General features: G+C 49.8%; 8 protein-coding genes across 8 annotated transcripts; 3 read left to right on the top strand and 5 right to left on the bottom strand.

The window, feature by feature from the left end:
• Positions 1-346: 346 nt before the first annotated feature.
• BO79DRAFT_171492 (xylulokinase) lies at positions 347-2,341 on the bottom strand. Its single transcript, XM_025679585.1, has 2 exons — positions 1,670-2,341; positions 347-1,601 (listed from the first exon to the last, which is right to left on the bottom strand). The coding sequence occupies exons 1-2, from the start codon at positions 2,162-2,164 to the stop codon at positions 387-389; spliced, it is 1,710 nt and encodes a 569-aa protein (XP_025540787.1). The 5' UTR covers positions 2,165-2,341; the 3' UTR covers positions 347-386.
• A 515-nt stretch (positions 2,342-2,856) lies between these two features.
• On the bottom strand, positions 2,857-4,826 carry BO79DRAFT_171489 (cation diffusion facilitator family transporter). Its single transcript, XM_025679584.1, has 2 exons — positions 3,884-4,826; positions 2,857-3,816 (listed from the first exon to the last, which is right to left on the bottom strand). The coding sequence occupies exons 1-2, from the start codon at positions 4,719-4,721 to the stop codon at positions 3,197-3,199; spliced, it is 1,458 nt and encodes a 485-aa protein (XP_025540786.1). The 5' UTR covers positions 4,722-4,826; the 3' UTR covers positions 2,857-3,196.
• A 1,013-nt stretch (positions 4,827-5,839) lies between these two features.
• BO79DRAFT_286903 (uncharacterized protein) lies at positions 5,840-7,065 on the top strand (the record flags this gene model as incomplete). The annotated part of the gene is made up of 3 exons (XM_025688520.1): positions 5,840-6,300; positions 6,352-6,464; positions 6,522-7,065. Exons 1-3 carry the CDS (start codon positions 5,883-5,885, stop codon positions 7,062-7,064), a joined length of 1,074 nt encoding a protein of 357 aa, XP_025540785.1. The 5' UTR covers positions 5,840-5,882.
• Positions 7,066-7,437: 372 nt separating this feature from the next.
• Positions 7,438-8,789, bottom strand: BO79DRAFT_144884 (uncharacterized protein; the record flags this gene model as incomplete). Its single annotated transcript, XM_025678403.1, has 4 exons — positions 7,438-7,620; positions 7,676-8,065; positions 8,130-8,518; positions 8,654-8,789. 4 exons carry the CDS (start codon positions 8,787-8,789, stop codon positions 7,438-7,440), a joined length of 1,098 nt encoding a protein of 365 aa, XP_025540784.1.
• Positions 8,790-11,011: 2,222 nt separating this feature from the next.
• Positions 11,012-12,252, top strand: BO79DRAFT_227518 (FMN-linked oxidoreductase; the record flags this gene model as incomplete). The annotated part of the gene is made up of 3 exons (XM_025683882.1): positions 11,012-11,034; positions 11,344-11,549; positions 11,654-12,252. The coding sequence occupies 3 exons, from the start codon at positions 11,012-11,014 to the stop codon at positions 12,250-12,252; spliced, it is 828 nt and encodes a 275-aa protein (XP_025540783.1).
• Positions 12,253-13,386: 1,134 nt separating this feature from the next.
• BO79DRAFT_171485 (uncharacterized protein) lies at positions 13,387-15,252 on the top strand. Its single transcript, XM_025679583.1, has 6 exons — positions 13,387-13,774; positions 13,830-13,946; positions 14,000-14,047; positions 14,094-14,391; positions 14,442-14,836; positions 14,892-15,252. The coding sequence occupies exons 1-6, from the start codon at positions 13,697-13,699 to the stop codon at positions 15,237-15,239; spliced, it is 1,284 nt and encodes a 427-aa protein (XP_025540782.1). The 5' UTR covers positions 13,387-13,696; the 3' UTR covers positions 15,240-15,252.
• A 99-nt stretch (positions 15,253-15,351) lies between these two features.
• BO79DRAFT_171481 (S-formylglutathione hydrolase) lies at positions 15,352-16,688 on the bottom strand. The gene is made up of 4 exons (XM_025679582.1): positions 16,367-16,688; positions 16,030-16,250; positions 15,755-15,949; positions 15,352-15,693 (listed from the first exon to the last, which is right to left on the bottom strand). Exons 1-4 carry the CDS (start codon positions 16,629-16,631, stop codon positions 15,508-15,510), a joined length of 867 nt encoding a protein of 288 aa, XP_025540781.1. The 5' UTR covers positions 16,632-16,688; the 3' UTR covers positions 15,352-15,507.
• Positions 16,689-16,864: 176 nt separating this feature from the next.
• On the bottom strand, positions 16,865-23,248 carry BO79DRAFT_263635 (C50 family peptidase). Its single transcript, XM_025686698.1, has one exon. The coding sequence runs from the start codon at positions 23,223-23,225 to the stop codon at positions 16,980-16,982; it is 6,246 nt and encodes a 2,081-aa protein (XP_025540780.1). The 5' UTR covers positions 23,226-23,248; the 3' UTR covers positions 16,865-16,979.
• Positions 23,249-23,387: the final 139 nt, after the last annotated feature.

Raw genomic sequence — 23,387 nt, 5'->3', positions numbered from 1 at the left:
CCTGGGGAAGCGAGAAACCGCAAATTCTGCTCACCGGACGAGGTGTACAATAGCTCGTCAGTATAGGGGCTTGTGGACTTGGTATTTTCAAGAAAACCGTGAATGCTCTCGTGCCGATGACGTGCCGCCGGAAGGAAACAAAAAAGAAAACGACGAAAGAAATCTTTCGTGCCTGAGTTTGTGTGGCCGCTGTTCCGCCCCAAAAGGGCAACGGGCGGCGTGCCGTTGCTGCCTGACCATTCAGGCATGTCTCAGATATAGTTACCCTTATGTCTACCCAACTATATGCCTTGTTTACTGATTGTTCGATATCATTGCATTGCAATTCATAACTCTACCATTATTAGTTTGAGCGGTCCATATCCCACTCAGCTTCATCCTCGCGCTCAGTGCTTCCCTTCCTGGCGCAACACCTCATTCTCCATTTTCTCAAAGCCCTCTACAGCCTGGCCGTAACGTTCAAACACTCCAGGCTGGTAACCGTCCGCGATCTTTTCGATAAACTCCTCCTCGTGCCACCGTTTTCCAATCAAATCTTCAAAAGTCTGTCCCTCAGCTCGCTCCATGGCCCAAACCGCCTTATACGCTGCACCCAGCGCACAGGCGTTGTCACCAATCTCCAGCTTATACACTCCCTCACTACCACCTAAGATCTCCCCAGCCACTTTAGCAATGGCCTTGTTCTTCGATCCACCGCCAACCAGGTACACCCGACGTGGTTGCGCGGGGATGCCCTCTCCAGGGCTCTGAGTAAGGCCACGAGACCGCAGACGCAATGACAGCATCTGGCTCTCAACAATGGCGCGAGCCTCGTCAAGAGTATCCCAGCCGCCATTCGAGGGCTGCAGGCTACCGTCCTTTGGGTTGTAATCGAAGCGCCACTGGCCCGAGCGCAGGTTTGGCACAATCTCTGGACGAGGGAAAAACAGACCCAGCTTCATTGGGTCGGAATCAGCCTTTTGGCCCATGGGCGGAGTCTCCAGTGTGATTTTGTCGAAGTTGGCCCATGAAGTAGACGGCTTCTCGCCGAGTTTCTCGTTGACTGCATCCCGGACCAACTCGCGGGCCAGTCCACCGTTCTTGTAACAAAGCATGAACATGTACAGACCCGCAGTGGTGGGGTGGTTGAAGAAGTGAGTGGCCGGGTCAGGCTTATAGCTGGGCGTGGACATGAGGAAGGTGGTCGAAGTGCCCAGAGATACCATAGCATCGGAGGCTCGTAGGGGCAGAGCAAGGATGGTGGCAGGGTTGTCGCCAGTGGCGGGGATGATCGTACAGTCGGGGCTGAAGCCGTAGCGTTCAACGTAGTACCGATCAATGGGGCCGAGATGGATGCCTCCATCTTCGAAAACCTCGCCCAGCTTGCATTTCAGGTCATCAACGCCAGACGAGCCGGCGCAGAGCTGTAGAAGCTTCTCATCATAGGCACCCTTCTTGATGTTCCAAAGGTTCATGCCGCAGACATCGGAGATGTCCATCGGTGCAATGTGACCCAGGAACAGGGACGCAATGAACGAGGATACCAGCGAGATCCGCGACGTCTTCTTGTAAACATCAGGGTACTTTCTCTGAAAACGCATAATCTGCGGACCTGTGAATCTCTACGAACAATTAGCAATTGCCAAACTCCTCTACACTCATGTAGACTATTGCGGGGGTGGATACTCACATGGTGTGCCTTGCTTCCCGTGGCCAAGGCCAGCTCGCTCTGGCCACCCAGAGCGGCATCAAACTCATCACACTCCTTCTGAGTGCTCGAGTCCTGCCAGTTAGGACTGAACGGGTGCGAGAACGCCCCGTCCAACTGCTCCTCAAGCGTCTTGCTTGCATCCAACTCCTTCAACAGCTTCTCCGCATTTTCTCCCCAGTATACACTTCCGTGTTGCTGTCCCGCGCCACTGATGCCCTTGATCTGACTGAAGTCCAAGCCTTGTTTACGCAGCCCTTCTAGGACGCCATCCAGGGCCTGCAGCCACAGGGCCACGGGGGCAAAGACCTCATGTTCGGCTTCGTTGGTGAGAACACCCTTCTTGATGGGAAAGCCGCGGGAGTCGGCGTCGAAGTCAAACTTGGAGACATAGACGACCTTGAGGTCGGAATTGACGACGAGACCCTTGAGTTGTTGGGTGGAGAGGTCGAAGCCGATGTATAGAGGACCTTGCATGGTGAGTGCGGCCCGGAGGGATGATGACGTATGGGTGGAAGTGGGATGGTAATTCCACGGAAGGGAGGGAAGAAGAGATAAGATAGAGTGGAGAGGTCTCAATTGAAATAGAAGAATCCAAAAGAATCAAATTCTAGAAAGCCAGTATGATTTTACGTGAAGCTAATGAAAGAAGAGAGGGGTGGAAAAGAGAACAATTGCAAGAAGCAATGAAGTCAACACACCGATGGATGATTTATCCCTTGAGCTCCCGCCAGCCTGGCAGCTGGTCGGCAAAATCCGACCAACAGGAAGGCAATTGGCATGTCGGCGTGCCAGAGAGCAGATCCCATGACTGATCGTGCCCGACCTCGTCTTTTTTACCGACGTGGGCGCTGCTTACTGAGTGATTCTCATTCTTCTTGTGCTTTTTGGTACGCGTGGGGTTCACGATAAGAAGATATTGATTTAACCTGCTAACCCCCACCGCCGCCGGGAATTTACCCGGTTAATGACTAGTAAAAGGGAGCGAGGCCACTTTGGACTCAAGTGATTGTGCTGAATGACCGCCATCGTGGGTCTAGATCCTCAGAGTCAGCCCGGAAGTCCCTTCTGCAGACTTTTTTTTTTTTCTAGGATCCTTTACAGGGAAAAGTTAGACTAGTGCTGGACTACGACCAGCTGGCTAAGGCCTGCGGCTAAAGTGAAGATCCCGCGGATCGCCTCATGGGATCGAGTTCAGTGCGCTCTGGTACATTCATCCAGACCCGATAGATACACAGTTATCATAGATAATACAATCCCTTCTATTTTGATTCCAAAATCCCACTCCTTGTCTCCCTCTCTACTTCCACCTGGATCACCTATCAACCTTCTATTCTACTCAACTGGCTAGTACTCCACGGCAGCAGACGGGATGTTGGATGTCCCCCTACTATCCATCCTCGGGTATCATCGAATTGGGGGTGCAGAACGCTAGTGAACGACTGACACATGGAGCGGACAGATCTGATAATGCCAATCCATGCTATTCATAGGGACAGAACCTGACCTTTAGCGGGTTTTGCGGGGTTCATGTTCATGGTCATGGTCATGCTCATCCTCCTCGCCATCCTCTGGCTCAGGACGCGCACGAGAAGTGACATCCGCAGGGATGAATTCCTCCGTGAAAGTCAGCTCCTCGTGCTCCAAGGGGATAAACCGAACTTTGAGACGCTTGACTCCACGCACGCCTTCCCCGACCGCAGTGCGGATGGACTCCTCGACCTGCCGGGTTCGGCTGACAGACCACGCGCCCGGCACAGCGATCTCGACATCCATCAGATAGTTCTGTCCGGACTTCATGCCCTGCACATCACGGACCTTGATGGCATCACCACCCTCCAGTTTCGCCAGCATCTTAGCCGCGGCTTTCTGTACTGATTCCTTGATGTCATCGTCAACGTTCGTATCAGCGAGCTCCAGCAGCGACGTCTTGGTGTTTCCCCATCCGGCCTTGATGACCATCAGCGAAATCAACAGTCCACCCACAGGGTCCAGCCAGGATGCGTCTTGGAAGAGATAGGTGCCGCCAATCGTAAAGAGAGCGACGATACTGGTCAAGGAGTCGATGCGGTGGTGGATGGCGTTGGAGGCTAGTACCGAGGATTTGCGTTCCGTAGCAACTTTCATCGCTGGTGGGGAAAGGAGCAGTCAGCGATCGCAGTTAGTGTTAGGGCAGGGATTCCTCAAGGTACTCACTAGCATGATATAACCACTCCTTCACCACGATGGACCCCGCAGCAAGCCATGCGGCATGAATGCTCGGGCCCATGGCCTCAACGCCGTGGCTATGCGAGTGACCGTGTCCCAGGGCGCCTACATGCGCGATCGCCTCCGCAGCCTGGGGGTAGAACTGATCCAGCAGAACTTGGCCGGAATTGAGGCCCATGAACACACCTCCGCAGAGCAACAGCCCGCTAACCCCTAATGCTCCGATGCTTTCGATCTTGCCATAACCATTAGGAAATCGCTCGCTCGGCGGCTTGAGCGACCAGGCGACCGTGCCCAATGTCAGGAAATCGGAAACTAGATCGGTAAGGGCGTGGTAGGCGTCGGCGATGAGAGCTTGGGAATGGAACACGTAGCCGCCGATGAACTTCCCGATGGCCATGGCGAGGTTAGCGAGTAGGCCAAGTCGCGTAATTCGCACACCAGCATCATGTTTGTCGGTAGAGGTAAGGTAGACGTTTCCGTGATGGTGATGGTGATGGTGGTGGCCATGGTGGCCACCGTGGTCTCTGGATTGGGTGGTCATTGGAGGTAGGGTCACGGAGGTAGCGGAGGTGGCTGCGGCGATGGAAGGGACTAGAGTCGGACGTGTGACGGGACAGAGCAAAGCATTGGAGGAGGAGACAACCGGAGAATGAGAGGAGGAGACACTAGGGTTCTTATGGCGCAGACGCGAGAGCGAGGACGAGGACGAGACTCGCAGCTGAAGAGCCCTGGGGAGAAGAACAATGCCGGATCGTCTCCCAAAGGCACAGGCCGGCCGTGATAGCGGAGGATGGGCCCTGCACCACAAGGGCTGCGTCAGCATCCTCGTAGTGGCTTGTCTAATGGACCAGGTTCTGCTGCAATTATATTATTTTGGGTTGCAAATACACGGAGATGTGTCCGGACTGAAACAGCAGCTCCATGGTGGTGCAGTGGATTGTTTGGAGAGAAGAGGAGTAGCCGGAAAGCCTGATTGTCATTGCGAGTCACTCCGTCATGGCTTGTCGGTCGAATCCCCGGCTGAGGCGATGCCGACATGCGCTGACGATTTCGGCCCCGGAGTTGATCCACTGATCGCTTTCTCGATAACAATCTTCCCCTAATTCCGGCGGCTATGATTAGCAGACCCTGCCATTCTCGCTGACAGACGAACTGCACACACGAGACCAATAACCTCCCAGGTAATGCAATCTCGATAATGCTGGACCTTTCTGTCCGATCTAGAGCGCTGTCTCCCTCCGTGACCTTTTCGCTCTCTCCGCCGATCCCTTCCCTCTTTACCCCTAAGAAGCAACGCAATCTCTGCTTGGCAACTCCTCCAGCTGCGTCACCGGATGCTTGTCATGATCCAGAGCCCCTCTTCGAACCGGAGACAAATATTTGCGTTTGAGGCATCCATAGATAGTCGGTTGGCGGAATTCTAGTGCCGAACGAAGGAGAAGCGGCGTCTTGGCGGGGATCAATCTTTAACAGAAGCTCCGCGACGGACGCTGACTTGCCGAACAGTAAGATTGCGTGCTTGTTAAGCTTAATAGTCTGCAGTATTCCACTAGAAGAGGTTCAGCGTATCAAAATAATAATCGCAGAGTGACCGTTTAAGACATAGTCCGCTGCGAACTTTATAATGGTTCATAGCTTAGACACACCAGCTGTTGTTAGGTTGACTTGAGCCAGATCTCGAACACGAGCTGTAACATGCTGAGTCTTGATTATTCGCAAATGGAAGGCTGTCATTGCACTGCCTGCAAGCCATTTCTTTGATGATACCCTCTGACTGGACACGATCTCGTGACTCGATAGTCATCAGGGCATCATTCACCGTTTAGCTTTGCTCAGCCTGCAAGACTGATGTCAAGTAGCCTTCGTAGAAGACAAGGCTGTCAGAAGAGCAGATATATAGACCGAACCAGAACCGAAATTATTGAAATGAGTCCATCATCAGGACAACCTAATATACTATAATACTGCAGATCTTGTTAGCACGATGGCTCATCGCCAGCGACGTTTCCCCATGTTCCTGCGCCGTCCCTTCAAAGAACCTACCCAAAATACCTCGGTCCCTCATCCAGACTTATTCAAAACCTTAGGTACCGCATCAAATAATACTCAAAGAGGTAACGCAGAACTCCCAACGGTCGGCGAATGTGCCGTCCATCTCGAACTGCTCGAAGTATTCCATAACCTGCGTATCCAGATCATCCAGTCGAAGGAGTTAGACCGCGTATTCAACCTCGATTCAAGCCGCTTATGGATATCGAAACATCGTAGTGAAACACAGAGGACGGAAAAATGGCATCGATTCGTGTCGCTTGCTGTTGAGAGATTCCAGGTCTGGATCCGTGCTGCGGAGAAGCAGCTTGAGCGTGATCGAAACAATGAAACGCTTATACTTCCCCCTGTTGGTAAGTTCACTGTCAACCATAATGGGCGTATCCATTTACTGAAACTGTCAGACATACTTATGGTTTGGCACGCATTCCTGCTCAATTCATCCGATTACAAGGAATCCTGTACAAGCCATCAGCTTAATCGAATTCAGGAACTGCCTTTCCCATGGGTTGTTATAGTAGGTTTGCACCATGGATTGATATACACCGCATACTAATCAACTATTACATTGCAGCACGACTGCATCAACCCAACCAATTGGTCATATACCCTCCCCAGCCAGAACAAACAATGGCTCGAATCTACAGCAAACATAACAACAGACCCTCTTGTCAGTCTCACAGACGCTAATCGCAGAACCCAGTCCACACCAGACCAATCAAACCAAGAAAAACATCCATCAATACCTCCCGAAAACGAAGCCCTTCTACACAACGTCCTCCGCCAAATGAACTTCATCGACCAGATGCACGACTGTCTATGGATCTCTTATCCTGATGCCGAAGAAATACTAGAGACTGCTCGAAAACGCTACAACAACTTCGTCGAGTTATTTCGTCTTCATCCCGGCGTTATGTTCGTTCCAACGTTGGATATAGATCTAGTCTGGCATACGCATTTGTGTAGTGCGGCACGGTACAGGGGATTCATGATGGAGAGGGTGGGGCGGTTTATCAACCATGATGATAAGTTGGGGAAGGGTGCGCTGGATGATGGATTTGAGAGGACAAAGGAGCTGTATGAGGAGCTGGAGAGTCGTGGGGGGGCTAATATGTGAGAGATTAATTTGGTTTGTGTTATGATATGAATAATGTGGGATGATCACAGACAGAATAGAGTGCTATCGGACGGTGGTCTGGATTATTTGTACTATTCTAGATACTCCTTGTTGGACTGATTTTCAGAGCCTGGAACAAGTGGATGGAAGAGGTGTGCTATGGTCTGCACACTTGGTTCGTGTCTTCAAATTATGTGATAGTATCCGAGGTCATTAGTAGTATCTCGATACGGTGAAAAGTGCTCCATGGACAAATAGGGTTTTCTTCAGTAGAGATGACCAGAAAAAGGAAACTTAACAGAATTTGTTAAACCCGCTGGCAAAACAGCTTTGCAGGCTTTGTCCAAGGTCAAGATCTCTAGGCTTCATCCTGTCAGCCATCACTTTCCCCTAGATTGCCGTAGATAACCCCAATAGACTGAATACTGGAGAATTCAAGCCGAAAGTAGAAGCCTTTGATATAACAATTTTCTGGGGTTTCGATATTTCGACTGCTGTACCCCTCCTCTGATACTGAGGATAAGGAAGAGCATTGCCGGCCCCGGTTGGTCTTGAGCTACTCACAATGAGCCGATGAAGTAAAATTGGCAAACAAAAGTAGATTTACTTACTTTAAGTAGCGGAAAATCGTAGAATGGATGCATGCGAACAACAACCCCCGCAAGAAACTCATCCGGTCCGTGTATTGGTAAGTAATCCTTATCGCCTGCGTCATCACCAACGATGCTTGTCCCCGACGAGTCATGTATAGCGACACCAATTATCACATCTGTTTCGCTGTAGATCGTGACTCCCGAGAGATCTTGTGTTATCCACAGAGCCTCGACGGTAAAATTCCCAAATGCAGACTTAAGATGTGTCTCCCAGTAAGGGTACAGCGGAAAGTAATATTTCTTATCAATATCACTCTTCCAGAATGTGTTGCTATTCCGCACTAGAAGGGTTTCCTCGAAAGAAGGGGTAGTGTCGGAGCACCACCCAATATGTCTGAATTTGACTGCCTGCGTGTTATGATTAACTTTGGTAACCATTCAGTAGTGGTATGCCTCAGTATGGAACACATACGTCTCGCACAATCCTAAGCCTCCCTTCTCGTCTCCTTATACTAAATCCTTCCCAGCATTGAGCGCTTTTCGGATCCTCAAAGCTCCACGCTGAATGACCAAACTTTAAGCTTCTAATACCAAAAGCGTCCGCCAGAAAACAGACAACGTCAACCTGGGTGGAAAGAATCTCGACTCGAGAGACTAGGTTGGAGTGGTGACCAACGTGCTGATGAGTGCTTCTTGTCAGAAAGTCAATTCCGCAGACGTAAACATAATCCTTGATTCTAATCCCATAGACCGTAATTACTTCGAGATCAGTCGGCAAGTCTGCGAAAGAATTCCATAATCCGTAAGCATGGTTGACCAATGTCTTCGTAGCCCATATCTCCACAGTCGGCGGTGTCGATTCTGTAGCAATGTAGCGTATTAACTTGCTCAATACTCTTATCCTAGACACTACCTCCCATCTCAGATCGAGTCCTTCATTGTGTGATTTGGGAAACCTGAGAGAAAGAACAAGCAGCAGTTGGCGCTTAGATATACCTTCATTGTCAGCGGGAATGCACCGGTAGAACTGGTCTGATTTTGTGCGCATAAACGAATCCCCATAATCCAACGAGATCTTGCTGGTGCAAAAAAGCCGAAAGAGATCCGTCGGGGACAAGTATTCGAGGATCATGGTCAAAATTTCAGCCGGAAGTGCAAGCAGTTTTGAATCACAACGAGCAGACTTTGTCTCCATGTACGGCCCAGTGCAAAGCGTCGCAAGGTCAGAAGGAATTATAGCATCATGTGGATCAAGGCAACCTGGAAGTGATCTCAGCATGTTATGGAATATCCGCAAAAAGCTATGTCATACTGCGTAGGTTGAGTTGTGCGTGGTGCCCAAAATATCTTTGAGTATCTGGCTGTAATGCCTGGCATAATCGGAACAACTCTTCAACTCCTAACTGCGATGTAGTTTGCTCAAGAAGCACACGATAGCAAGATGTATGGATGAACAAGCATTTCGTTACTGTGGTATCACTGCAAGGAACCACTTGAACCCAATCCGTTTGTCCTTTAGCCTCATCGGATGATACCTCCTGATAATCATTGGGATTGCTGTAGCGCATATGACCATGGTAAAGTTTGCCACGTTCATGGTACACTAGATAAAGTCTGTTAACAACTGAGAACCCGGAGAAGATTATACTTTACCTATTTCAAACTCCCTTGTCCAATTTGCAGCGCCCAGCCAACCCGAACAGAGCATGCAATTTGTAAAAACAGAGTAGTGTGGCATGGTGTATACGAGGAGCAAGGGTGAGTTTTACAGAAAAGCAGAGAGTGGCGATGAAGTTGTAGGATGGGGTCTCAAGCTATATACTACTCAGGGACAAAGAAGAGGCAGTAGTGAAGAATACTGATGTGTTACCCATATGAGTAGTGAATAGAGCTCCACCGAAAGATAACAATCCCCAACACTGAAGACCAGAACCTCAATGTGTCACTGCTTCATTCGATTAAGCCAGAATCAATGCTCATTCAACGGCTTATAAACATCGCTATATCCAATATATTCATCACTGAACTAAAGGAAACAATGTTCCAAGGTATGTTGAAGTATCTAGTGTGGCACTCCCAGAGTCAACGCTCGCGTGTTCTATTATATGCATCCCTATCTTTCAATATAGAAACTGGAAAGAAGTGTTCAACCCTTCAAAATCTTTCCTTGTTTATTCTGAAGTTCCCATAAGACCCAAGAATTAATTATCGATGTAAATACACCAGATACAGGGTGGGGGATTTTGAGCATAAATTCAAAGTTGCATATGAGTGTTTCGTATCCTAAACACTGCGAAAAGAAAATTAGAACGATCAATAGATGTTAACAATTAGTAAACTCATATCCATTATACTCCTTGGCATACATCAAATAGTTGGAGTAACTATCATGAGTTGGGGTAATTACCTGGCTTTGGTTAAGGAACATGTCCTTTGATCCCCTGCCAACAACGTTTCACAACATCTGATCGATAGAGCTTCATGGAGATTTTGGAGATACCCAGGACTAATCTGTAATCATTGTCAACAAGTGCCTTGTTGTAATCCCGGGTTAGAGCATTACTAAATCTCTTATTGTGGACCTTGCCAAAACCTGTTGTAGGATGAATTCCTCCAACATGAGTTTTAGTTCTACTTGTGCCCCTAGTGATATCTGCTAGTTTTATGGGGTGCAGCTAATATGTTTCCTTAATTAAAAAGCGGTTCTGCGCTAACGCGACCTTAATCAACCATGATTAAGCCAGGCTCTCATCAAATCCTGATGATGGCATTGCAGCTTGTTCTAGATGTTATGCTGGATAGTGTACGAATTTTTCCATACCTAGGATGAATCTTTCTGGTCTAATCTGTTGCTCGCTTTCTGTTCTATTTGCGGGTCCCTCAAATTACTAACCTTACAGAAATCTATGTACTCAATACGTGACAAGTGCTGTGTCGACTTGACCGGCATGGTTGTGACTGAGATGATAAGATCACCCACATCCGCTACCAATTATTTTGAGGTTTTGTATTAGGGTTAATGACAAATAACTTGGTCTTCTTCTTCTTGGTACCTTTCTTGGTGCCTTACATTCTTAACCCCAAATGCGTTATATCTAGAACATAACTATATAAGATTTCCGCCTTGTAGCCTTCCACTTTGCTCCTGAAGATGATATGATTTCAATACATAGATTCTCGCATCTACACCCATCAAATGACCCATACCCAATACTGGAACTACAGAACTACACTGAAGTTGATCGTCATATCTGATGCAGTATCAGTTGAAAATTTTGAGTTGCGAGACGAAAAGCCGAGAGTGGTTGACGCAGGTTGGGGTAGACTCTTCCTAAATCTGGGTCGCTTCTCCGAATGATTCCAGCGGCGAAGTTGGAGTAGGTTCAACTCAACCTGACAAATACATATAGATAGATGCCTTGTAAGGTTAATTATTGTCCATGCCGTCATATAATAATCGACATATAAAAATGAGCTAGATTCATCCATTCTTGAGCTATGTGATAATCCTTCAAGCCTCCTTACTGAGTAATAGTTATACGACAACGTCTTGGAAAAGCTTCGGAACTCCTTTGGGCGGGCTCCAATCTTGATCAAGTTACTTATTCTGCTCTTCGATAACAACCGTATATAGTCTCATCCTTAATCAAATCTACGCTTTTCATACTCTTAAAATCGGGCGCCAGCACAGCCGTATCGGAGAAGCTCGTGGGACTTCCCCAATGGGCAGGATGTTGGAGCAAAAGCCAGCTGCAGAAATGGCAAGCCATCACTGAAGAAGTTCACAGCAAGGGTTGCTATATCTTTCTGCAGCTTTGCTGTGCAGGTCGCACGGCAGACAAGGGATTTCTCAAGCTCTCATCTGGCAATATCCCCCTCGAGGCTGAAGTCAGTGCCATAGAGACTGAAGATGATGACAGACCACCGGAGCCGATGAGCGAGCAGGAAATTCATGACGCCATACGCGACCACGGCACTCTGCCCGCAATGCCATAGCCGCCGGCTTCGATGGCGTGGAGCTTCACGGTGCTAATGGCTACCTCATCGATCAGTTCATCCAAGAATCTTGCAATAATAGGACGGATAAATGGGGTGGCTCGGTTGAGAATCGCTCGCGCTTTGCACTCGAAGTCACTGCCGCGGTTGTTGATGCTGTTGGTGGTGATCGTGTTGGCTTCCGCATCAGTCCTTGGAGCACATACCACTCTATCGAGCCTCGGAATCCGGAGTCTCAGTTCACTCATCTGGTTACTGAGTTGCGGAAGTTGGACCTGGCTTACCTACACGTCATTACGTCTCGTGTGGACAATTGGTACGATGTGGACCGTGTAAAGCCTCTGGATTTTGTCTTTGATAGCTGGCGAATAGACATACCTGTCATCATCACTGGGGGGTATGATGGAGAGTCTGCAAAGCGCGCTGTTGAGGAGTATAAGGACTTCAAGCTCGCCGTTGGATTCGGTCGGTCGTTCGCTTCAACGCCTGATCTTGTGGCTTGCATTAGGAAGGGTATCGCACCAAACCCTTTCAATGGCGACCTAGCCTATACTCCCGGTACCCCAATAGGGTACATCGACTATCCTTTCCTATCATAAGTTTGGATTTAAAGGCGCTATGCCCTTGAGCCAGCATTCTACATACATTTTCTTCAGATCATGATGCATCTCCTCGTCCGTCCTCAAACCTCTGTAGCTTTCTCATCATCAGTGCCTTCTATGTCGATCCAGGGAATGCTTGTATATAGGCCTTTCGCTGCCAGGGTACCCTGTCGATCTTAACCATCCGAATATCCCACGTGTGGCTTCTTCGGAATGTGCCTGTGAGAAGAAACTTATACGTAGAATGGTCGCGCACGGGAAGGTTCCTGTCATGAGTGGGATGTCCTGCTTTGTATGGCGGTTGGTAAGCTTTTACTGCTGGATTTCGGATGGAATAGCCATTCTCCAGAATCCATTCCCAGCATTCATACTGAAGGGAGGAAAGAGGTGCTGTTGCCGGTCAGGGGAAATTATATAAGCACGCATGCTGCGTACGCATTCATAGTGAGAGTAGGGCAATGTATAATACTAGTAGTATAACTCATGCTTATCACTCGTCGGAGTTGTTATTACCACTATTCATGTACTATCTCTCGTGACACTTTCAAGCTTCCGCTATGGTCTTCATCATCTATCCCAACCACCAACACATTTCTATCTTTAGAACAATGTTCGGCCTTAGATATGTCCTAGGACACGGCAGAAGATAACTCTAAAATCTTGTCGATCATGAGATCTGTTGTTGGAAACATTGACTGGAAGGAATAGAGCCATGTCCTTTGACACTCCGGACAATGTTGCGCGCCAAACCAACATAATGAAGCAAGACCTTATGATTTTGGACTAAATCGCAACATCTCCCGTTGCCAGTAAATATTCCAACATCACAAATGCAAGCGGTTCCAAGCGGGTGGAAAATGTCTGGGTCCTTGCTGTGATGGCGGATGGGGTGCCTGGGGCCAGCCAATGCCAACCCGTCAATCTAGCGCCAGCTGTGCGTGCCTCGTCTCTTTGGCGTCTCTCCCCTCTTCCCCTCTCCATGGCGGCAACCACTCGATATCACATCTCCTCTCACGCTATCTTCTCTAGCGCAGCTTCCATGCAGTGTCATTGCTCATCACACTGGGCGTCTGTCGGGTCGGCCAAGTCCAACCCATGGCGTATACTAACCGCTGCACTTTTCCAGCACGACACGCTGGAATCTCAGCACAGTCTGATCCGTTGGGATTCAGATAAACACGCAGGACTTATTGGCTAACAATGTTTCATGGGGTGATTCCAAGTCGCGACATTCGTGGTGTCTCCCGAAAACCATGGCCTCGAAAGGTGCTTCATTGATAGGCCCCAGTTACCTGCTGCCTCCAACCATACAATATAAATATCCAGCCATCGACATGATCCGGAACCTGCTTCTCTGCCTGTTCAATCTTATCATTCAAGAACAATCTTTATGCCTGGTGCACATATTTTGGTATATACCTCGTGCTCATAAGTCGTCATAATGATCGACCTCCTTGAAGTGAAAAGACGCTACGAAGCCGTGCTGGCAGTTGAAGATAGCAGAGACAAGATTCTTCAGGTACTTTTCTTCATAGCATAACGCATATTCAATTTATTAACCTCTTCTTCGACAGAATCTCTTTGCCCAGGTCGAAAGTCTGCAGAGGGCCCTTCAGAACACGCTTGGTGATGCGAAGTTCCAGGAATTGAAGAAGTATAAAACAGAGTACGACGACTTGCGGCTTGACCAGGTACTTCTTCCCTCCTGAATGTCTCGCTTCCTTAGGCTCATACAGTTCCGCAGTCCAAGTTAAGTTTTGTTTCTGTGCTTGTCGACGGTGACTGCATGAATGTAAGTAAACGTCCCACAGTTGTCTCGTCCCCTACTGACAACTCAGTTCAACGATGCTCTCATCCGACAAGGCTACAATGGCGGACGCAAAGCTGCCATGCTTCTCCGAAAGTCCGTCGAGCGTCACATCCGTGATATCGATCCACAGGCTAGCCCAAACATCCAGTACCGTATTCGGGTGTACGCCAACGTTCCGGGCCTGATGAAAACGTATCGGGAAGCGCACATCTTGCGTTCCAATGAAGCGCTAGATCCTTTCATTCGGGGGTTCAATATGGAGAACAGCCTGTGCGATTTTATCGATGCAGGAAACGGCAAGGAGTGTTCAGACGTCAAAATACGGGGTACGCTGCCCTGTTCACCAAAATATGGCATGTACTAACCGCCATCATAGCAACATTCGAACAAGACATCCTAGACGTCCACTGCCGTCGCATCATCTTCTGTGGCTCGACCGACAATGGCTACGCACGCATCCTCGGCTCCCACCAAGGATCCAACCGCATCTCGCTCGTCCAGGGAGCACCCTTTGCATGGGAAATGGAGCAGCTAGCAAGCGAGTTCCAAACCACCTCCTTCCCCGAAGTCTTCCGATCCACGAAGCTACCCTCCCGAGCATCATCCTTCAGCGCATTCAAAACCGCATCCGCCAACTCGTCACCCAGCAGCTCTCCAACCAGCCTCAGCACGCCCTCAACGCCAAAACGCAACTACGCCACAATTGCCAAGTCGAACCTCCAGGCGACATCCCCCACCAGAACAAACAGATCCAAGCGATCGAAAATCTCAGTTATAACATTCGATATCTCCCCCTCATACGACACCCATATCCAATTCAACACAGTCCAGCTTAACAGCCAGAGCCAACGGGTTGACCCGCCACCCCGGGCCAGCAGCAGAGAGAACTTTGAAAGATTACGAAGGTCGAAGTACTGCAGTAGATATCATATCCTGGGAGAATGTCCCCTTGGCGATGAGTGCGGACATAGACACGGACGCCGACTCGGATCCAGGGATGTTCATGACCTCTGGTGCGTTACTCGGACGTGCGTCTGTCCGAATGATATCTGGTGTACGGATCCCAAGTGTATTTGTGGACATCAGTGTCCGTGGGAGAATCAGCAGGGACATTGCAGTGCAGACTGCAAGTTTCCCGAGTCGATGCATGGGGTTGATAAGTCGGTTGCGCTGATTTTGTAGTAGTGGCTTAATTATCTGATGAGAATGAGTTCCCTGGAAACCATGTTATATACACCATCATCAATCACATCATTATATTCCTTATTATATCCATCCCTCCAATAACTAAATCTATAACGACGCTCTAGCCTGACGATCGCTTCACACTATCAGAACAGTCACATGAATTTTTGCATAAATATCTCTTTTTTACAAATAATAGACACTCCAGTCTAGTCACAAATCGAAATGGGAAAAGAGAGAAGAGAGAAAAAAACCCACTAAGCAAACAAAAACTTCGCCGCATGTTCCACATGATCATCCGAGAACGTCGCCATAGTATAATAACTGTGATCGTAATCAGGCTGGTACCGAATCGTCACGCCCTCCACACCAGCCTCCTTGGCAGCTTTTTCAAAGTTCTCGGGAAGAAGTTGGCCCTGCTTGTAGAAGTTGTCTCCGGTGCCCTGTACACACACACACAATCATCAGTACAGCCTACAAGGGGGGAAGAAGGTGTGAACATACAACATCAATCAAAACATCCAATCTGCCACCCTTCCACTTCTTCAACAATTCCGTTGCATCATGCTCCTTCCACTTCTCCTGCTGATCTTCCCCAAAGTATCCCGAAAAGGCCTTTTGTCCCCACGGGCAGTTAATCGGGTTGGTGATGGGCGCGAACGCAGACACGGACTTGTATTTGCCGGGGTTGCGGAGGAACTATCCCAATTATTAACTCTAAAAAAATCCCCCAACATCATAGATAATTAAACGGGGGAAGGTAGAAGGTATATACGTACCAAAGTCAAAGCACCATGTCCACCCATACTATGACCCGTGATACTCACCCGCTCACTATCCAACTGCGGAAAGGCGGCAAACACCGTCGCGGGCAATTCCTCCGTGATGTACGTGTACATGTTATATCCGTTGTCGTAGGGTGGCTTGGTCGCGTCGACGTAGAAGCCGGCGCCAGTGCCAAAGTCGTAGCTGTCGGCTTCGCCGGGGATGTTGAGGCCGCCTATATCCCCCCACATCCAATGTATTAGCATACTCCAATTACCATATTTCATGAGGATAGATGTGATAGAGTTCTTGAGATAAGCAGAGGGGGGAAAAGGTAGCGGGGGGACATACGAGGACTCGTATCAGGGTACAACACAGCAATACCCTTCTTACTGGCACCGTGCTGGAAGAAGCCCTTCTCGGAGCAGTTCTCGGCGGTGCAGGTCAAACCCGAGAGGTAGATCAGGACGGGGACCTTGGCGGACGGGTTCTGGTAGGCTTGAGGAGGTAGGTAGAGGTTGAAGCCCATTTCACATTTGGTGGAAGTGGCGGCGTGGGTGAGCTTCAGGAGCTTGCCGCCGAAGGAGGCGATGGTGGCTTTTGTTGTGACGGACATGGTTGTATGAATGTGTATACCGTTGGGTGTTGTGGATGGGGTAGAGATGGAGATAGGAAGGGAGGGAAAGAAAGGGTGGATGGTTTATTATATCAACAATGATGAGGGGAAATATCGGATGAGGGGAAAATGAGGGGCGGTGGATCCCCTCAAAACTCCGGAAATTTTTGCCGTTTGAAGTTATCGACGCTATCCCGGATTTATCATCGAGACAATCTGGATGGTTGAATAGATAGGTATGAAATGTAGAATTAAACTAACTAACTAACTACCTTGCCATGCTATGCCATAGGTATCATATTCCCTTCCCAAAGTAAAAGAACGCCAATGCTTATCCATCTCCAATAATTACGCCAAAAACACCGCGGGGATGCCGTAGATCACCGGCGCCGCTCCGTTCAAGTACCTCAACACACAGGCCTGCCGCGACTGGCAAACCGCATCATCCAAAGCTACTGCCTGCTCACGTCCCCCGACAAGGCCCCATTTCTCCAGCGTGCTCTTGGCAAACCGGTCAATGTCCTTATCCGTCACATCCCACAGAGTGGCCACCAAGGCCGGGCTCCCCGCATGCAAGTAGTTCATCGGCGTGCCGTACGGCTCGTACTCGCCGGCTTCCGTGAGAGCACCACTGCTGCAACCCATCAGGAATGTGATTGCGCATCGGTCAAGACGCTTGATCGTCCGCGCCCGGCAGTACTGTGCGCCACTGCCGTGCCCGAAATAAAGGAACACGTCGTTCGACTCTAATCCGTTCTTGAACTCTTCCTCTGTAGGCTCCCGGTTGGCCACTCCGCTCCACCCCTCCAACTTCAATAAGTCCTTCTCGAAGGTTCCCTGCGTGGTTTGCAGATCACCGGTGGGGTTGAGGAAATACGTGCCATTCTTGCGGTTGATCGTAAAGCCAGCACTGTATTCCGCACCTTCGTCGCGGAATCGCACGATTCGGTCGCGAAGACATTCCAAGGAGGGCACACGGCACACTGGGAATCCCTGGAGACACGGAAGGGACTCCCACGGGAACATATGCAAGGACTTGTCCAACACCAGAACAGTCCGATTGGGTGAAGGGTTGCCCTGCTCTTTCCGGACTTGCTCGTGATACCCCCTCAAAGAGTCAAGGGTTTCCACAACCATCATGTCAAAGTCAATCTCATCATATGCGTTGCGCTCACCCTGAAATTGCAAGATATCAACAACGAAGTAGAGAAGGTCCATCAGCGTCTCTTCGGGATCTTCTTGGTCATCCAGGTCCTTGACACCGATGAACAGTTCAAGCACATTCGGATGAAGTGTCAACCGCGGACTGGCTGCACGACCGCCCTTGCGGCGCGAGGGGAGATGCTTGTCCAGGATGTTATGGAATGCATCTGCAAATCGTGCAAGCGAACGAGTCTCGTGAGGGACCGGGGAGAATATTCCGCGGAATCCTCCGAACCAGACAGTCTCGATATGTTGCAGAAGAGCTTCCATCCGACGGTCCAGTGCTTCCCGGTTCTTCCACCAGTCCTTCTTCATCTGCCGGTCGGTTTGGTGCTTAGCTGCATGCGCACTTTCGTTGGCCAGTCGAATCAGCTCCTGCATATCTCCCTTTCCATCCTCGAATGTGTATTGCTCCTCCTCATCCTCCGAACTGCCACGCTTGAGAGGCAAACGCAACAAGAACGGCGAACGACCCTTTTGCAACCGAGAAACCACAAACTCGGTACGGTCAGTGCTTAAGGACAACGAAAGGACGTTCCAGTTCTCCGGAAGAATATCAACATATTCTTCGGTAAAACGGGAGCAGAGATCCTCTTCTGGTACCATTGCAGATTCAGCAGTCGGCCAAAGCAGGGGGTCGCAGTAATCCGCAAGTTGTTTGTCAAGAGTGATGGCAGCATGCTCCCGTGTAAACGCACCAATGCGGCCAACCTCGTTCACATTTGCTGGTGACTGAGAGAGCGAAACGAGGTTATCAAGTGCCGTGACATGGGTCAACATGGAGATACGGCTCATCAAACGAGAGGCGGCATGGCTGTCAAGAGTTGACCCGAGGGTCGTGGCAAGCGGAAAGATGGTATTCAGACTCTCGCTTGCTTTGGCGAGCATCACAGAAAAGTCCTCTGTCGGCTTGGGCGTCTTTGAGCGTGTGCCTCTCGTAGCCGTCTTTGCTGGCGCTCGTGTCCTGCGAGTGGTAGTTGTTTTACTGCTGCTGGTCTGACTCGCCGCCTTACTTGGCGACTGGAGCGATGGCAGGGAGATGGTCGATTCAGGGAGCACACAGTACACTGCATGAGTGGCGAAGTTCCGAATGGCATCAGCGAGTAGATGCTCACTTTCCCCAATGTGCAGGGAGATCTGACTGTCCCTAGAAGTTGCAAACTTGCGTGCATCCTCCAGCAAGCTGGACGCCTTTTCAAAGTCCCGTAGCGAACGTAAGCATGCTGCCTGCTGCCGAAGAATGTCACTCCGCAAATGAAGAAGTGACGTCGAATCTGTCTCTGTCGATTCGGAGCTGGCGCTTGACGTCTTGGGCGTGCTTATAGTTGCTGCACGAGTTCTGCGGGTCGTAGTCGCCGCCCGTTGCCTCGTCTTCCTAGCAGTGCCTTGGACCTGTAGCTTTTTCATCTTATCATTAAGGTCTGCCACACCCGAAAGAACGTCCAGTGACTCAGAAGCGCCACACTCAGCCATGAGCCTGTCAGCTTCGAGGAGAGCACGGTGTTCGTCGCGGTAACGACCCTGTGCTCTATGGAGAGAAGCAAGGCCGATCTGCAAAGAAACAAGCTCAATGCTGTTGTCGAGCTGCTTGGACAGTGACTCAGCCGCTGCAAGAAGCTCCTGTCCTTCCTTCATATGCCCACCATAGATCCAGTGCGAGCCAAGCTGCGCTTGTGACGCGATCAAGCGGACGTTGGCGTTAAGTGTCTTGTTAATCTTCAGCGCTTGCTCTCCGTAGTAGATGGCGTCCTGGAATAAGCCGTGGTGGGCGGAAAGGCTCGAAAGGTTCAACAGAGCCATGTGATGTGAACCAATATGAGGCCAAAACGGGGCACCTTGTGAGTACACGGCAAGGGTTGCATTCGCTTGCGAGACCTCGAGTTTCGCCATTCCTTCAACCACTGTTTCCAGCTCGGAGTTTTCGGCTGATTGAGCGATCTTGTCTTGTTTTCTCTGGGCGAGCTTTTCGATCTTAGCCCAAATCCTGCAATTCAGCCTGACAGACAGTTTGCCGAAAAACAGAGCATCATTGATTAAGCCCTGAGCGAAAGATAGTCGGGAGCTCATGAATGCCGCGTCGGCCACCAATCTCTCCCACATAAGCTTCGACAACACCGAGCAGGCGTTAAGATCTTCCTTCTTCTGGTTCTTCTCATAGAGAGTTCGGGCTGCTGAAAGTGTACTCGCTGCTTTCTGGATCTCACCAACTTCGAGAAGGTAGCCCACGCGAGCTAGCTTGTGTGAAAGCGTTGCCAAGCAAGAGATGTCGCGCTGGATGAGATATTGATCCGCTCGGCTCAACAGTTCGTCCGCCTTCGAACAGTATCCAAGGCGGCTGTACTGGAGGGCCAGTCGTGAAAGAACGATGATTGCTTCGGAGAAATCGCTAGATCCGCGAAGCTCCGTCACTCGCAAAACAAGTTCGAGCGTCGAAAGCTGCAACTTCCATAGTCCATGAATCTCGGTATAGTCGACGATAGCTTTCATTTGAAGCAAGAAGTGGTCGACGTCCCCAACGCTCAGAACTACCGATTCCCAGTCATTACACTCTCGCATCATCAGATTCCACCAACTTAGCACACTCTCCAAATCCTTTGGCTGAAGAGTGCCTTCATGCAGTCCTAGGGTAAGCCGGACGGAATTCTGGATGTGTCCTGCAAGAGGAGTGAGGTCTGAATCGTCACCGAGTTCTTCCATATCGAGATCGCTTGAACCAGCCTCAATGACATTTTGTAGTATAGCAGAATCCAGGGAGCCCGGGTATTCAAGGGAAAAGCGCACGGTGGTAAGCACGACCCGCAATCGCCGGAGTGGATGGGCTTCTGGGGAGTATAGTTCGAAAAGCTTGGTCAGGAGCAGACCGAATGTAGACCGGAACGAGTTATCGAGTGTAGAAGCGGAGGCTAAGTCCGTCATGATACCTAACTGCCATTCGAGAAGATGCCCGCGCTGGAGATGGGTCAGATTTTCATCGTCGAAGACGCCATGCTCTTTTGTCGACTTCCTTCTTAGGTTCATCTTCAGAAACGCATAGAGAACACGGCCAAGCATGAAACCACCGCTCTTGGGATCCTGGCACATCCGATGGGGGAAGCACCCTTCTGTAATAGAAAGGACTTGGTCGAGTGTGCCGGTCAATAGATGTTCCTCGATGGATTGCTGAAAGGCTTGCTCAGCCTCACGGCCAGCATTAGCTTCTAGATAAAGATGCGCGAGCTTCTCGTATTTGAGAGGCGTGAATCCCGCAACCTTCTGAGCCGGCGAGCAATTCGACAGAAGCGTCGCAGACTGCTTCAGCACAGGCACAAGTTCGCGAACTCCTTTGCCAGATTCCCTTTCCTTAATGTACCGAGACCAAAAGAGATTTGACAGCTTCACGAAGCAGATACCGATGCTCTCGGCAATAGAATCGGACGCTTCTCCCGCTGACTCCATCGTCATCAGCAGGCGTTGGCTATCTATCAATGTTGACTGCATTTCCTCCCATGGCGGTCTCTGTGATAAGATAGATATCTTTCCAATGGCGTTGACAGAATCGATAGCTGCAAGTGCAATGTTCCGAACTGCAACAACACGCTTTTGAAATGGTTCGATTTCCTTTCCTTCGTCTTCGGCAGGTTTGCGCCCAACATATCGTCGCAGAAACCTAACGAAACCGTTCAAATATCCGTAGATGCGATAAGAGACATCGTCATCGTCTTTCTTGGGGCTTTTTTCCCTCGCAGCGATGTCTCCAAAAAGAGCCATGGCGAGTTTCTTCAGTTTGGCTGCTTCAACCAATAATTCGTCAAGATCGTTCGCGCTACCTTTGAGTGGCATACATAGAACATTGGTAGCTTCCTTGATTGCTTTTACCAGTCCGGAAGAATACTTTGTAGCCTGCTTCAAAGCTTGAACATGCAATGATGCAATCTTACAGCGGACGGTAGCCAGAGAGAGACATTGTCCGTCAGAGAGAGGAGTCAGAGTTTCCGTGTACAAATGTAAGGCTTCGTCGAAGCATCCCGCTTCCTGAGCGAGCTGGCCCAGAATTGTCGCAATCTTCGCCACTGATATATTATCGTTCATGCTGGGTGAGGAACGTTTTTGGACACCGGTAAAAGTCGATTGCAGTCGAACGATGGTCTTGTAGGTAGAAGCAAATTCGGATTTCGTAATGCCTTTGCTCTGCTGAGCATAGCTAGCGACGTATCGTGCCAAGGGATCCCACATCTCCTTAGCATCATCACATACATGCCCCGAGGTCTTCCACGACATGCAACGAATCTCGAGTGATAAGAGTTGAAGAGTTAACGATGTAGTCGGCTTTAGTTTGTTCGTTGAAGATTGTTGTGAGCTGGAGGATAGGGATAGTACTGTATTAGACAATAGTTGGAGCTGCATTGCGGCCTTGTCCTTGGTAAGAGCTCCTGCTTCTAGAGCAGCCAGAGTCACCTTTGCCGGGCTACTCGGGTCCGATAATTGCAAGGATGGAGTCGCGTTTTGAACAGTAGCAGCCTTCTTTTCGGACGAGATAAGACGAAGCGCATTCGACTGGTATGACACTATGAGGCCATACAGAGAGCCCGCATGGCTGATGTTGGAAAAGGTTAGAAGATCAGACATCCGTTCCTTGGTTGTTTCGCCTTCCTGTTCTACCGGGCTCCCTTTCCGGCTTGAGCCTTTACTTCCACCACCGACTTTGCTATCGAGGTACTGTTGTATCCTTCTCTTCAGTGCTCTGAGCTCTTTGTACGCCAAGTCACCCAGGCCTAATGAGAGAAACCTTCCTGCTAGAATGCATGCACCTTGTTCGAGTTGTACGTTGGGTGTCCCTTTCTCCTGATCGGTCTTCAATGTCCTCAAGCATGACAGCGACATAGCCGCGCACTCAGCCACTGCTAGTATTCCATTATCTATTTTTGTTGTTGCACTCTGTAGGGAGATTTTCGACTTTCTGGGAGATTTCGCGACACGGGTGGGAGAGGGTGATTCGCGAGGGGTACTAGTCGCGGAGGATCGAGCATCATCGCGTTTCGTCGATTGTAGCTTCACTGCTTCTGATAGTGTTTTTAACGTCGAATTAAAGACCTCTGTGGCGAGAACAAGCTTCTCCTGGTTCGATAGACGCGCCGCATCCTGATCGACCACTGTGTTCAGAGCCGCTTCGGCCGCAGAGACCGTCGTCCGTGATCCTCTGGTTGTTTTTGTTCGACTTGTAGCGGACGTTGCCTTTGTCGTCCGGCCTACCCGCTTCACTGTCGCACTTTCGATATCTGGGGACGCTTTCGACGAACCGCGGAGTAATGTTTGGAGGGATGAGACGGTGCCATTAGAGCATGTGGAGGTTGAGCGGACGGCCTGCTTCACCAATTCTACAGGAGAACCGGGGAGTAGCGTCGAGACCGTCATGGTTGGCGGAGTTTGAATGTAGACAGTGCTGCAGTCACTGACAATTGAAGGTCGTGGGGGTTCGTTCGAGCCATGCCTTCGATGTGATCATGACAGCCGGGCGGGAGCCAAGCAAAGGCGCGCGTTGTCGCAGCAACCACTTGAAGCCTAAGCCCAAACTGG

Source organism: Aspergillus costaricaensis (assembly GCF_003184835.1).
Source record: "Aspergillus costaricaensis CBS 115574 unplaced genomic scaffold BO79scaffold_12, whole genome shotgun sequence".
In the NCBI taxonomy this organism is placed as follows: Eukaryota; Fungi; Ascomycota; class Eurotiomycetes; order Eurotiales; family Aspergillaceae; genus Aspergillus; species Aspergillus costaricensis.
Note: the sequence above shows the minus strand (reverse complement) of the source record. Positions and strands in the feature narration are given on the sequence as shown.